Source organism: Stylophora pistillata, chromosome 11, assembly GCF_964205215.1.
Source record: "Stylophora pistillata chromosome 11, jaStyPist1.2, whole genome shotgun sequence".
Classification (NCBI taxonomy): Eukaryota; Metazoa; Cnidaria; class Anthozoa; order Scleractinia; family Pocilloporidae; genus Stylophora; species Stylophora pistillata.
In genome coordinates, this window is record NC_142529.1 from 24,040,879 (window position 1) to 24,056,786 (window position 15,908).

The 15,908-nt window shown below is 39.0% G+C and overlaps 1 protein-coding gene across 4 annotated transcripts in view; it reads right to left on the bottom strand.

Annotated features, from left to right (window-relative positions):
- Positions 1 to 5: 5 nt before the first annotated feature.
- LOC111339753 (uncharacterized) overlaps positions 6 to 15,908 on the bottom strand; it is a 36,830-nt gene continuing 20,927 nt past the window's right edge. The window contains exons 1-3 of one of the 4 annotated variants that reach the window (XM_022946470.2): positions 1,759 to 1,910; positions 1,172 to 1,250; positions 6 to 659 (exon numbers count right to left, since the gene is read on the bottom strand). In XM_022946470.2, the coding sequence (XP_022802205.1) occupies positions 178 to 659; positions 1,172 to 1,250; positions 1,759 to 1,761 (564 nt within the window). In that variant the 5' untranslated portion in view covers positions 1,762 to 1,910 and the 3' untranslated portion in view covers positions 6 to 177. Of the gene's footprint in view, positions 660 to 1,171; positions 1,251 to 1,758; positions 1,911 to 15,908 lie in introns of those variants that run through there. The other 3 variants (XM_022946471.2, XM_088738967.1, XM_088738966.1) reach the window with 3 other exon arrangements.

Here is a 15,908-nt window from a genome sequence, read left to right on the forward strand (position 1 = left end):
CAAAATCAATTTGTATTCTCATTTATTTTCCTTGTGAATTACTAACCCGTCATACAATCAATACTTTGTCATTCTGTTTTATCCCATCTCTGCCTGAAATGACATTTTTGCAAGTTTCTAAAATCAACAACAACTGACATGGACATTCACAAGAATGTGGCCGATATAAAAAGACAGCTATGTGTGAAACTGAACATAAACATCACAACAAACTCTGCCTCCGTTGTCGCCTTCAGTGTAACCTTGCAGATCTTCGCCGTACCAAAGGCGTAGCTGTTGACCAGAAAGTACTGCATAAGGCTCCGTAAATGGGGTCAGCACAATTTCTTTGGAAGCTGAGTTATATCCGGGAACCCTGGCCCACTTGCCTGCTTGGTGGTTGTACTTCATGAACTGTCCCGGCGGCAAAATGATTTTGTTGTCCGATGTTGTTATGAGCACATTAACCTCTTGTGATAAACTGCTATGTTGACCACACCCCCAAAACGACCAGTGTTGGGGATGTCTAACGTCACAGGACACGTAACCATACCTGTGGACTAACTTTATACCGACCAGTCCGCCGCCAGATGGCAGGTAGAAGGATCCAAACTGAGTATCCCTGGCACCAAAACACACTGGAGCGGTATTTGCCTTCTGCCAATTATTTAAGCAGTCTGCTAAGGGAAAGATAATCTTTAATCCATTTGGTCTAGAAACCTAATCTTCCCCATGCTTCCAAAATTTTTAAAAGAGGTTTTTGAATTTTCTCCAAACCTTGGTGTTTACCTAAAGGAGACCCTTATAATTTGCTTATCTTGAAAAACGTAGCTTTTATTTTTCAGGTTTGTAGTACTATAATCCCGTAAATGAACCGACTCCAAACCCTCATTGAAGTGGTAATATCTCAATTGTAATGTCACCTGACGAGAGAGGCCCACATTTTCGATAAATTTCTGTTTAATTTACTCGAACGCGATTAACTCATCTCAGAAGGAACAGGATATGGTTTAGAGACTTTCGGGTCCCTTTGTCTGCAGGAACGTACAGTTTATATTTCAAAAGCAAGGACTGTTGCGTTATGTCAATTTACGATTGCTTCCAGTCGCGATAGATTCAAAGTGATCAAAGGCCCTTCTTGCAACGAATGAAAAATAAATCGTCGTCATCATGGTTTAAATGCTTTGATTACCTGAGGCCTGTGAGTTCACACTTTGACAAGTAACAGCGAAGAAAATTGCAATGAGGCACAAAGCTTTCCACTCTGTAATCTACAAACAATAAAACATTACTTGCTGATACTTCGCACACCCGCGACCATGCTATGACTGCTATTAAAAACGCACAATGCGACTGACAATCATGGTCAGTAGGACTTCTGGGTGTCTTGTTGGGCAGAGTGCCTATCGTTCTGACACAAGTATCGAGGTGCTGATGCATTTCAACTTTGTGGATATATCCAAATTATTTCGTTGCCCCCACCGACGCAGCCCCAAACAGTTTCTTTAGAAACTATCAGCTTTCATTCATACCTGGGCATATTGGTGGGCTTTTATTGGACCCCAAAAATACTCAAGGACGTCGCTTGAGAGAATATCGAGCGTCCTATCATTCAACAAGCTCAACAACGTAATTAACAAGACAAGCTTGCTAATGGTTAGATTCTAAGCATAACTAATGACAAGTGCCGTAAATTAGAGGCGTCGATGAGACACCTAAGTGGAAAAGCTAGTAGACTGCAATATGTAAAAAAGTTATTCAACAATAAGATTCTCTTACCATTTCGATCCTTGAAGAATGTTTCCTTCCTAAATTATTCGCTGGTTCTCCTCAAGCTACCTGTGGACTTGAATGATGAGTAGACAGACCACGGTTCCTTTTATACAGTACCATCTATCAATGAGCTTCCTGTGTACGTGTGCTTTCGGGTAATTTTTTCCTTTTTCTTGAGAGGATTTGGCATCTAACTAATTTTCCTGCTACTCTATCCTTTCGGAAGTCTGGAGTACGTTTCTTTTGAAGTTATTTTTTTTCCTCTTTGCTAATTATGTTTTCTATCGTATTTATTTTGAAAAACTCATTTATTATTTATTTCTAAAGAGCAGCTGTGGCATCGAACTAATTTGAACTAAAGAGTCCCTAATGTACAAGATGGCTTTTGTTCCGATTGGATCCATACTTGTTTTAGTCTAGAAAGTAATGTAGTTTATGTTTTGTGGACTGGGGAAAATCCAACTTTCGTTCAGTGTTTCGGGCTTTATTTGCCGTTGGCGTATTTAGCAGACATTTTGGTGGGTTCAAGTGCTGTCTATAATTATAATTGGACAACGGATATGATATCTGAGAAATAATCAGGTTCTTTAAGTATCTAATTGCTCAGACGAAAGATGGCGATAATGCAAAGTAATTACTGGACCTCTGTCTAAGGATTTGATGTCATTCTTCTCATAAGACAATTCGGCCAGGCTCGTTTCTTCCCTAAAATATATACTGAAGAGCAAAATCGCTCCAACTCACATCGTAGCTGAATATTGTGTAAGCTACCTATTTACTTCATGGGCTAGGAAGTGGAGTTTGCCAGAATTTAGTCTATGATTTTCATGCCTGACTAACGACATCCTGTCCTATTCAAGAGAAATGACTCAGTACGTTGTTCCTGTTATAGAATTCCATATCGTACTTGTTTTTTCATGCAGCTAATTTTTCCCCTTTGTTGCGAACTCATGTTGCTTTCTTTCGCTTTATTTTCACTTTAAGCTACTTCATGCAAGGTTCCCGTTTGGATGATAGCTGTGGTATCTGAAAAAGAAATAAAGCATTCACTTCTATCATTCTTTGCATGAAAGGTTGCGATCTTGTTTAAACTGGACCTCTGCCTGGAGATTTCTTTTCATTGCCCTCACATTGCAATTTAGCCGGCACCAGGAAAGTTTAGTTCTCTGAAAAACTTTTACCCAGATATCATCCTTGATATACAATGCCAGAAATATCCTATTCGTGCAAAATTGCACCAACTCAAATCGTAGCTGAATATTGAGCAAGCTAACTATTTTCCTCATGGGCAAGGAAGTGGAAGTTTTCCAGAATGTAATTGTGATTTGATATAGAACGTTTACACGCATTATTAGGATTTTGCTTGTTTTGTTATATTTCGCATGATTAGCGCCGCACTAAGTGAGTTATTGGTTCTTTACCTCTAATAGAGACCGGTAGAATATGACCGGAAATATTGACAAAGAATGCGTAGAACGATCGACAAACAATGATGTAATTAACTAGATAATTGCTAGTGAAATCGCGTGTTAATATTAACGATAATAAGATTTGTCTAACAGACCCATGCAACAGGAATTAGTGGGATAAACCGATTAGGAAATTAATAGACAATTAAGCCCTATCCGACCACACCGGACCTACGTATCTGGGTGTGGATATCTGTAGCCAATAAAAGTGGCACTTGTGATCCTAAGCTAGTCAGATCGTAGAGTAGAACGTGAATGTTGTGAGCTGAAGAATAAAAGCCAACTTAAAAGAGTATACAGTCCTCGTTTGTTGAACCAGCGTGTGCAGAGAGCAAATTCCGCGAAATGATTTCCATGCCTGACTAACGACGTGACCCCAACTGCAAAAGGTCCTATCCTATTATAGAGGATTGATTGAGTACGTTGTTCCTGTTCTAGAATTCCATCATGTACTCGCTTTTTCATACACTGGTTTTCCTGCTTTGTTGCAAACACATATTGCTTTCTTTCGCTTTATTTTCATTTTAAGCGAGTTCATGCAAGGTTCCCGTTTGGATGATGGCTGTGGCATCTGACAAACAAATAAAGCATTCACTTCCATCGTTCTTTGCATGAAAGGTTACGATCTAGTTCCAAATGAACCACTGCCTGAGTATTTCTTTTCATTCCCGTTGCGTTATAATTTAGCCGGCACAAGATACGGTTCAATTCTCTGAAAAACATTTCTCCAGAGCAAAGCTGCTGACTTTCACTTCAAAAAGTAGCTTCCAAGATATCTTAGTCTACCTTTTATTGCGTAATTAGGGAAAGTCCCGAGGCTTTTAATACTATTGTTCTCGATTACATCATGTGATATTTTTTGCACGAATAGAATATTGCTGGCATTGTATATCAAGGATGATCACCTTGTGTAGCACAGCATATCGATCCTTATCAGCACATAGTCACACGTATATCTGATTTATATAGAGAGCAAAAAAGTAGCGAATGCGATTAGTTATGCAATACGAGGGCCTATCTTTCGAGAATCGTAATGTTACATCTATATTTTCCAGGATAGCCCCTTCAGTGTAGTAAGCACTGGTATCAACGGGGGTTATGTTAACCACCCATCCCACCCCAGGGGAGGACATCCATCACACAGTAATCTCGTCCGTGGGAAATTAACGTCTCCTGCCCCCTAACCCTGTAGGAGACGGGACCACCATTTATTCGTCTCTATCCGAGAAGACTAGAATATCTAACCATTTCTTGATGTTATAGAAAGGTAGCATATTCTTCTCAAATATTTTAAGACCCTGAGTGTTAGTCCGGCCGGGGCTCGAACCCTCAACCTCCCGCACAACAGTCCAGCGCTCTATCCATTGAGCTAACCGAAAGGCGGTGAGCTAAATCAATATCTTTTGAATTAAGTCAATATCTTTTGGATTATGTCAGGTTTTCATTCGTTAATGCAGCGACTTTTGCATATACATGTTTCAAGGAATTTGATACGTATAGCGCTCAGATATAGTGTCTCAGATAACTTAGGGCCACGCTCAACCAGTGCTTTGCACGACATCATTATTGTTATCATTTAGGAACTTGATACTATTTCTTACAATCCGGACGGGAACGTCAAAGGATACCAAAACGGCAGTAGACGTAGAAAAGTAATATTATCACTCAGAACACAACCAAACCGCTGCTTTGGAAGACGTGTATTGGCGACGTTTTCTGTTTGTGGAACAGAACAAAAGACAAATTAAAACATAGCTAGCAGAGCTGGCAATCAAATTTAATATACGTAAGCGTGCTCAAAATCCCGATAGTGCACGCTGATAGCGTCAGCAAATCGCTTCGCCAGAAATTCTTTTTTCTATTTGCGCGCGAGCGACCATTGTTAGCGCGGGGAAAAATAACGTATTTCGCGACAATAATGGGTACAAACATAAACTCGGCCCACTAGTCCCAAAACGAAGACAATTTTCCAACATTTTCCCATGGGCTAGAGTTCTTAAAGGAAGCAGAAAAAGGGAAAGACAACGGAAAATGAGACTCGGCATCAGCGCCGTCAAGATTCGCGTCGCTTGATACTGTTGTCCGTTTTTCGTGTCGGATTTGATGATGCACAATTCCACCGGCTATGTTTTAAAACCATTGGTTCATGCTTTCAGCTGTGCACTATCGAGTTATGGAGCTCGTGGGAAGTTTGAAGAGCACTCAAGAAGCTAGAGTTGCCCTCGGCTATTGCCTCTGGCAACTCTTACGCTTCTTTCGTGCACTCCAAACTTCCTGCGTGCTCCATAACTCGATAGTGCACGCTAAAGCATGAACCAATTGTTAAATACAAGAATTTGTAAGACGGGTAAACAGATACAATCTGAATATTGCACCACGATACAATCACTTTTCACGGTTGAAATATCAGGCACAAAAGTGTACGAAATCGACCTTTGACGTCGAAACGCATTACAAAGAGACGAAGAACTTTGAATGCTTGAATTTTTATATGTTTTATCATCGGGCGCAGAGAAAGGATTCGTAAAAGGAGGAGCGAAAGCCTCCAATGAATAAATTCGCCACGCTCCACGTTTATAAAAGGATACAGAATTTCAAAATCCGCCTAAAGAGTAGAGGATTCCAAAGATGAAATTTTGGAGAAATGTATCTCTAAATTGATCTCACTGGGAGAGAAAGATCACTCAAAAACTTAGATGGGATAAGGCTGCGATCGATGTAAACATTTTCCCGTTCGAAAGTCACCCAAGTGCCGGGAGGGATTCTTCCGAAATGCTGTGTGTCAGGGCTTATGCAGACTCATTGGTCATTTTCTTGGGTGACCCGTGCCCTGCTACAATGATCTTATGGTAAAGGACCTTTTACTTTATTTTGCTTTATTTTTTATCGTTTTCCAGTTGCTTATGAATCCTTAAATCTTTCCTGCAATTACGATATAGGCTAATATCTAGGTAATGCCTGATTTTCGAGGGTTGAACCATCGCCGATAGTTCTTCAATTAGAGGAAGTAATGAGAAAGAGAACCAGGATCTTGTAAGCTCCTGAATAATAGACTCACACTTCGCTTACATTGCAGGCGAATTTAAGCGATTCATTGCTTTAAGTTTGGCGTAACAGCCTTGAAAAGCTCAACCAATGATTATTTTTACCCACAAGTCATCCAAAATAGATCCTGCGTTAGTTTTAGTCAGGCGTTCAGACGAAAATGGAGCGCGAAAGGAATGGGAAGCCGTCAACAGTGACGCACGACTGGCGGCAAGAAATGTGTTTTCGAATTGGAGATTTGAAACTTCATGGTCAATTTTCTGCTAGCAGCGCTAGTGCGGTATATCTCCAATGGAAACTATTTAGGAAGTCCTATTTTGCCAAGTTGTCATTGACTTTATCGGCTTGGGAGACTTATTAGTCACACGAAAAGTGGATTATCGTTTGTGGTTGGTGAAAGAATATATCGGTTGCAATCTGTCAACATTATGGAGAAAGTTTTGGTTTATTGAAAGCTTAAATGGGTCTCTTCTCGATTAGGACTTCGACTTTGTTGTCTTTGAACCTCCTTTTGTAGTTACGTACAATTTATTGTTTGCTGGCACAAATTTGCTAGGTTGAATTTTTACGACAACGTGTTGAATTTTTATAACGGTTACACAACGGAGTACAGATGTGAAGAACTAATGTGATAGAACACTACGAGAGAGAGAGAAATTATATCACGCATATACTCCGCCATGTTCTGTTTAATTCTCACCAGGAAGAGCAGAGTTTTACGCGGTGAATTGTCTTGTTGTGTAAGCAGGTTTTCTGTGGAGAGGACGGAAAAACGTTTTTGATCAGCTTTCTTCCTAACTGTGGGACATGCATGTTGTCTCCTGGTACCTGGAGGCGATTCAGTTTCTGCTCCGTCCATTCTGTGAAGTTCTCTTGGACCCCTTTGTAAATCTTCCAGACGTTTGCCTCTTGTCGTGATGTTCACGTAAGCTTTAAGTGAAGTACTTGTATAACTTTTATCTTCGTATTTTTCGCGTGGCTGCGATACTTCTCTGTACGTATGATGCACGATCCTCGCAGTAGATAGCGCTATTTAAGCAATAGCGAAAATCAGACCTGAAAAAAAAAATCAGGCCTGTACGGGATTCGAACCACTGACCTCTGCGATACTAGTGCAGCGCTCTACCAATTGAGCTAACAAGCCAACTGGGAGCAGGCCGTTAAGTTGATTCGTAAAAAACCCGTGAAAGTGATAAATGAGATACAATGAAATATATGAAGTTCATATATTTTGAACTGCGGTATTAGATACGTATGATGCACGATCCTCGCAGTAGATAGCGCTATTTAAGCAATAGCGAAAATCAGACCTGAAAAAAAAAAAAAAAAAAAAAAAATATCCTGTACGGGATTCGAACCACTGACCTCTGCGATACTAGTGCAACGCTCTACCAATTAAGCTAACAAGCCAACTGGGATCAAGCTGTTAAGTTGATACGTAATAAACCCGTGAAAGTGATAAATGATATACTTCATTGTATCTCATTTATGTCGGTAATTCGGTCAATCATTGTTCATGATATGTGGGGCAGTTGATTCCTATAGTTATGAGATTTGATAGGAGTGGTGCTTATTAGCGAAGCTTAGCCAGAAATTCGGTGAAATAGTGAAAATAAGCTTTAAGTTCTGAGGTCGAGAGTAAATTCTTGTGTAACCAGCATTTTTCTGTGTTGTTATGCCGGTAGTTTCTGCCAAAGCTACGGGATAGCAGTAGGCCTATAGCAGACAACTTTTTGCCATTGGAGTGTATGACAGTCGGAGCAAGTGGCTGCAGCAATTGTCTCAAAGCGCGATGAAAAAGATTACATTCTTCTAACGGTCGATGATGATTCTAGAAACGATGAGGTGTGAAAGAGATGTGACCTTTTGAAAGGCTACCAGAGCTTTTAATTTCCTTTATTCTCCGCTTAGGGTGAATAATTGGTTTTATTATTTACTTACACTTCGTAGAGTACAAATAACGCCATGGACGAATACAAATATCACGCGGTATTTGTACTGTGGAATACCGGTTAAACAGATTTTCTCGCATCGCGCAAGCGAAGAATTGAATTGCAGTTAGGAAAAAAAAAAATAGCGGACAATTTGAATCATCTTTCCGACAACGAAGAGTCAGAATGGCTGGCAAATATACATCCAAGTTTATTAGATGAATCGAACGAAGAAAAACAGCTAGACGACCTGGAAATTTCTACCTTTATTGAAGAAAAAAAAAAAACGCAACACGACAACGCCCCAATTCCGTTCCGCTTCGCATACTTCTGTCACGCACTCCCCGTAAATTAATATCAGCGAAATTCGCCCGCACTGAAATAACAGTTTGGCGTGTTGGATGATAAATAACATATTAGACAATTTTTTGTTTAGTATCGCTGAGTATTTTTACTCGTTATTTGTATTTTGACTCGTCCTACGGGCTCGTCAAAATATGGCACAAATCGTAAAAATACCCAGCGATACTACAAAACAAAACGTCTAATAAGATATATCTATCGACCACGGGAAAATAACATCCTACGAGGAATGAAATAGTGGCTGTACCCTCGTTTTATTTTAAAGCTAGAAGGGGACCTACCGCCGTATTTCCATGAATAAACTCCCACGCTCAAGCTAGTGCCCACCTCCCTCCTCGAATAAGCTACAGCGGAATCGTTACAGGTTACAGGAGAATAGTTTCTTTTCCGTTCCAGTTATTTTTGGCTTCATGCGTTTGCAGAGTTCCTTTATGGTTAAATGTTCTTTTAATTTGTGTCTTATTACTGCGCTAACCCAATAAACGCCCCCTCGATTAGGCCGAAAGTTTGAATAAACGTCAGGGCTCTAATTTGAGAAAATATTGTACGGTATATCGGTGCTTTTATTTAGTATTACTGTTCTAAAGAAAAAACGAAGAGAGAGAGGTTTTACATTTGTAAGCTGAACAAGAACATCAAAATAAGCAATTACAATCACGTACCAAGATGACTGGACATAATTCCATTTCCTATCCTCCACTCCAATGTGTGCTCTAGATGATTATTGACTTTAAATTTCGCAACATACGAGGAAGGAAATAAAACCAGTCATTTACAAACCATGAGCGTGTTTTGTGTTTTATTATTTTACTTTTAATTGCCCTCGAAGACATCGCAATTAACTGATACTGTTTATAATCTACACACATTTTGAATTTTTCACGCAAAGTGAACTTCAATGAGTTTTTTTTTTCTTTTTTAGATCAATACACGTTTTTGTATGGCTTTCAGATGACAGAAAAGCTCGTAACCTCTGTATTTAGCGGACTTAATCTTCGACTGACAGGTAATTGTTATCATCATGGGCACTGTTTTTAAGCTTTCACTTGATTGCTACGCTACTATCTCGTCGTAAAATAGGGACGACGATGGTCACAGCATATGACGAGATTGAACTTGTATTTCACTCGCCATATTATCCGTTTAAAATGGTTGAAGGAAAAAGTAAGTGAAATTATCGTTTATCCTTCTGAAAGTGCGAGTGTAAGAATGTAAGCTGGCTTAAATAGGGCTGAAAATATCTCTCCGGCAGAACTATAGATTAAGCTTAGTGCGTTAAGTCAAAGTGTGACGTAAAGATCCACCATACTCTCAGCTCTTCTTTTTTCCTGTTTGGTTTTTTTTTTTTTTTTTTCTTATTTTTTTTTTCTTATTGTTTGTGTGTGTGTGTGTGTGTGTGTGTGTGTGTGCTGTGCTGTGATTTTTTTTTGTTTGTTTGTTTTTTTGTATAAAACTTTAAGAGCCGATTTATGCAATCAAAATTACCAGTTAGCGACTTAGTTTTTTTAAGGAGGACGAACGCAGTTTTGTTACTGCCTCTCGCTTCCGTTTTTCATTACTTATTTATGGCAGTATGCAATGCGTGTTTTTTTTTTTTTTTTTCGATCAACGGTTTATTTTCTTGTTTATCGAAGAGATAATAGGAATAACTTTCCTTCAAGGGTAAAAAGCATTCCTGGATGTGTAATGGATTTTTTGCTGTAAAAATCACTGGTTTCGTTTCACACAAAAAATTGCTACTTCTCTCAACTCGGTCGACTTTATTTCCTACGTTACACAGGCTAAAAAGAAAATTATAACATAACCAAAGTAAAGCGCGCGCTCTGATTGGCCAATTTAGCGTCCCCCATTTGGCCATGGGTGTACGCTGCTGACGTGAGCAATTGCAAAGACTATTTTTTCGCGCGCGCTTGCTTTTTCTGGTCACGTATGATTTGTTAAATAAAAGGGAACTCTTTAGCTACAATGCATCAATGTTATGTTATAAAACAAATGGTAAACACCACAGCGTACACTATTTAGTTATGGATGCACTTATGAGGTTTGCTAAGCACTCAAGAAGCTAGAGTCGCTCTCCTAATCTTCCCCATGCTTCCAAAATTTTAAATCAATGATAGCTTTTTGTGGTGTTCGATTTGATCTGGAAAGAAAATATACCAAGATTGATATCACGCGGGGAAGGGGTTTTTAATTTTCTCCAAACCTTGGTGGTTACCTAAAGGAGAACCTTATAATTTGCTTATCTTGAAAAACGTAGCTTTTATTTACAGTTTACCAGAGAAGTCGAAGAAAATGGCAAACTTCCTTTTCTAGTCTGCCTGGTGAGCCACAACGACAACTCATTACGGGCGACAGTTTACAGGAAACCGACACACACCGACAGATTACTAGACGAGTCATCCTACAACCCTACATCACACAAAGCCACAACTATCAGAACTCTAACACGACGCGTACAACTAGTATGCAACTCGACTGACAGCTTATCCGACGAGAACAAATACCTTCACCGCGTTATGACGAACAACAACTACAACAACGACTTCATCCGACGAAACACTCACCAACCCACCACCACTACCAAAACAAACGACACCGCAACCCCTACGACTACAGCAACCATACCGTACATAAAAGGCATGTCTAAAAACATCTCGCGCATCTTACTACCCTTCAATATCCGCGTCGCCCACAAACCCATCACCACACTACGTCAGTTACTAACCAAAGTTAAAGACAAAGACGAACCGAGGAACAGACAGGGAACGATTTATAAGATCAATTGTTCCGACTGCCAAGCCTCCTACATCGGTGAGACTGGCAGAAACCTCCCAACAAGACTGACTGAACACAGACGGGCGACGAGGAAAGGTGATGTCAACAATCACATTGCTGAATACCATGGACTTACCAACCACAACATTGACTGAGACTGTGCGCAATGCCTAACCTACAGCACTGACTATTTTCAACGACTGACTCTGGAAAGCTGGTTTATTAACTTAGAACAGACTCCCCTAAACAGATGTCAACAACTACCCGCTCCATACAAACGACTCATTCACGGCATAAACATCACAAACGACCGAAAAAGAACGACCTAACTTTACCGACAGATCGAAACAGACCAATCACGACCGACTATCGTCACTTGAGTCTTACAGCAAGTAACATCACGGCAAAACAAACCGATCATTTCACACAAACTGGAATAAGAACATTCTACTGACAACAATCATTCACTTGACTCTGATGATGACTTCCGCACAGGTTGTCGAAACGTCAGTCACTACCACCGACAACAGTCCTTCTCAGGACTACACTCACCCGGACGATCAGACTACACCTTCACACTTTTAAATGTGTTAGAGACTGATTATGAACTTCAACACGGTGAGAGCTACACTTGTACTCTTCATCAAGAAACTACAATTAGAAGGATGTTAGTACTGTACCTCCTTAGATAGAGCCTTTCAATCATTTATATCTGAAAATTGCAACAATTTTGTAGATGCCTTTGCAACCATTAAGTTCAATATGAGTTGTGCTGTGGCTGTCTATTCACTCTGCTACCCCGTAATAAAATCATGTAGTTATTGGAATTCAAATCCTTACCTTATGTTGTTCAGTATGGCAAAAGATTATAAGAAAATTAATCTTTGAACAAATATTTACTGTAAGATGATTTGCCAGAAACTGTTGATGTTTGTGGAACTGAAGTAAGTTTAGATTCTAAAAGTGATTACAGTGGAGGGATATTGTCTGATTCAGTTGACAGCAAATCAGTTCTTGAAAACCTTGTAGGAAATAGTAATGAATGCACAGGTTTTTGATGTGGTTTTCAGTTTTTTGTATGACCGTGTATTTTTAAACCCACAAAAAGGTCAAAATACGTCTATTCCCTCTTAGTATTTAATATACTAAAATAGCACTGCTTCTCTCGTTGTAGCCATCAGCAATATTCAATATTCAGAGATTTTCCTACTAAAAACAATATGAATTATTGAACAGTGATATTACCTCAATCTACTGAATTCTGACAACTTCCCTTGGGTGAACATTTGGCAACAAACTATGACTCGATACCTGTAATAAATAAAAAAAATTCCCTACTCCTTGCAGTTAAAGGCAAATACATTACCTACTCAGGGTTCGTACAGGTCTTGAAAGTCCTTGAAGATGCTTGAATTTAAAAAGAAAAAATTCAATGCCTTGACAGTACTTGAATTTGAGGACTAGGGGTTGATTTCTGCAATTTTCAAGTTGAAATTTACAGTACTTACATGGAAAAGCTGAGAAATAATATTAAATAATTTTAAAATTGCTTATGCAAAGCCGGCTTTCCAAAAGTGGTCCTTCAATTTTTTAACACTTGGCCTACAAAGTCACGGAAAAGTCTTACAGATGCCAAAGGTTAAATCTCAAGGAACCTACTCCTATATGGTAATATTATTTTGATTGTTGTCGAGTACCATAACAACATTTATTACAATACAGTGGACAAAAAAAAAAAAAAAAAAAATGCACAAGAAGACATTCGTGACCATTAATGACGAAATCGCGTGACGACAGTAGCGATGGTGAATATGGCAGTCCCCTAAAGTTAACTTCAGATGTGCCATATTGAAAGCCCGAGTTCACGCAGCAATGCGTCTAGGTGGTACTAAATCAGGCAGTTCTCAGTTGACGTCATACATTGCCACATATGAAGCTCTTTCGGAAATCTTTTTGAATACTAAAACCACGATGAATATAAGAGGATTCTTCTCTAACACCCAAACAGTACTTCTGTATTTCTTGACTTGAACTCTTAATAGAATTTCCTTCTTCTTGGGACTAGCTCAATTTTGACTGAATTCTACACAATTAAAATTTGTTCTGATCTGATTGGAAAATACTGTGTACCAGCTTATAAAGGTGATGCTAAAGGTGACATTGCTAAGCTGTCTATCTTATTGCATCGCCATCATTCAAGTTTTAACCAGCGAATCACGTCAAGTTACCTAAGACAGTTCCTGCATACTAAGCATGCGCCCTCGAGTTGTTTACGCAGTTACAAAATCATTTTTTACCTTAAATTTTATACTTTTATAGATAAGATCAGCCAGAACAGAAACAAGATTGATAATATAAAAATTATAATTAACCTATTGACAGAATTAGAATTGTACTTGAAAAGATATCTTAAGAGGAAATAGCCTTAGAAGATTGTTACATAACAACAAAATAAAAAGAAAACTCAGAGAAGAAGGGGCGTTCACGATTACCGCCCCCAGAGATGCTAAGTGTTCTTATCTGATTCAAAGTTCAGTGGGGAAAATGAAAAGGCAAAAGCTGTTTACACTTAGAGTCATCTTAAAGAAAGAGGTGTTGAAGGTGTTCAATTGAAATTTAAGAAATATTCTTTGATTGTGAATATAAAATTTGACATAGAATTTGTTCCAAAGAACGAGTTTGAGAATCATCGAAAGTATGAGAAGCAGGAATTTCCAGGAATTCCTGTACGAGGTCAACATTTACCAGTACTCTTTTCCGCCTTAACAAGCAGATTGACATTGATTAAAAATATAGCTTAACGTGAAATATACTACAACAAGTTGTAATCACCATAGAAACTGAACATTTGCTTCCATGTCAAATTCAGAGCCACAACAAAGAAAGGTTAAAGATTTGTACTTAGATGAGACCGCCAAAAGGAATAAGAAATAATCATCCTGCTTATTATAATTTTTGTATCGAATGGCCTAGAGTAATATAATATTTCCCTTCCTTTTTCTTAATGCTTAATTAAGTCTAAAAACACACGCAATGAAAACTCTTGCTAGATTTCAATTTTTTCTTTTAACACGATAGTTGGTGAAATTGATAAAATGATTATCGCATAGTAAACACTCAGGTTATGCAGCATAATTAGAATGAACTGAGATCCTAATAGGTGGCTGGCGGTTTTTGGGGCGTTCGATGATTCAAGGCGGCGGAAACGCGCAAATGACTGGCGGAGGTTCCGCTTTACTTGGAACTAAATATCCCATCGTTTACACCGTACCTAACTTCAATCGACCTCATTCTGTGAAAATTGAATCAGATCAACCAAGGATTGCTATAAGAGAAGAAACGAAGGGGGAGGAGGTGGGGAGGAGAGGGGAGAGGGGAGGGTGCCGATTGGAATTCTATTCTATCTAATAACCACTTGACTATAGGCAGTGTTTCAAGCCGAAATCCACCTCTCAGTCTGGACTGAAATGTCGAACTCACTTTAGACTTATTTTAAGTCAAATAGTGTCGGCCAAATTGACGTGAAAAGTTGACCTTTCCGTTTGGATCAGACCCAATCTGTTGGGTTTGAACTCTCTTTTGAGCAAATGAAGAAGTATGGACGCACATTGTGTCTTTAAATGATCAATACCAAATAGGTTAAGTCAGGTTTATTATCTGGGCTTCCTGTAGAGATGCTCGAGTCTAAAATTTCCTGGCAGTCGTCGTGTATCTTCCTAAAAGGCACTTTCTTCACGTGCTTGTTATCATGCTCCGACAATTTAAACGACCGCATAGTTTCTGGAGACGAGAATAAGCCCTTTACGGTTATCTGAAGCAAAAGACCGCCATCTCTCGTCCTTTCTCGATGGTCTAACCTTCGATGGAAAGACTTTCGAAGAGAAGCTGGACTGGGCCGTTGGTGTGCCAAACATTGTCAAGTGCCAATAAGCTCGAGTCACATGCAACAGTTCACAAAGATCATCCCATTTCCAAGTCCAAGTGCAAGAGAAAACCACTGTGGCCCCAAGTCCAAGTCCAAGTGAGGGCCACTGCAGCCTCATTCTCTTGTTGAACGTTTTAAAAAGTATGGCCTGAAAACCTAAAAATTCTGCATACCCTTAATCAGATGGTTTTCACTAAAAAATGTTCAAACATTGAAATATCTTTGAATTTAAAATTATATATTATAACCTAATTAAGGCTACCCTATCCTTTTAGCCCTCATGGTTATTATGGGCAGCCTGTACTCTTACCATTTTTCATTTAATGTGTATTTTTGTATCATGTAAATTAATGTAGGGTACAAATAAAGTTTTTGTTTTCAGCTGTATTGTTAAGCTAATAAACTTTAAAGAGTCGCAAAATCCGCCCCAAGGACGAAACAGCAATTTATGTAAATTTTCGAGTTTTATGCAGTTTTAAGGTACTTTAATTCCGTAGGACATAACTTCGTCGTTGGAGGGCCATTCCCAAGTTTGTTATCTTTTAAGATATTTTTGAGACTGATCTTCACTTATCTTCTTTTTAATCTTCTTCCCTCGGTAAACATTGTCTTCTTATAAATGCTTTCGATGTACTTTGAGATGTATGG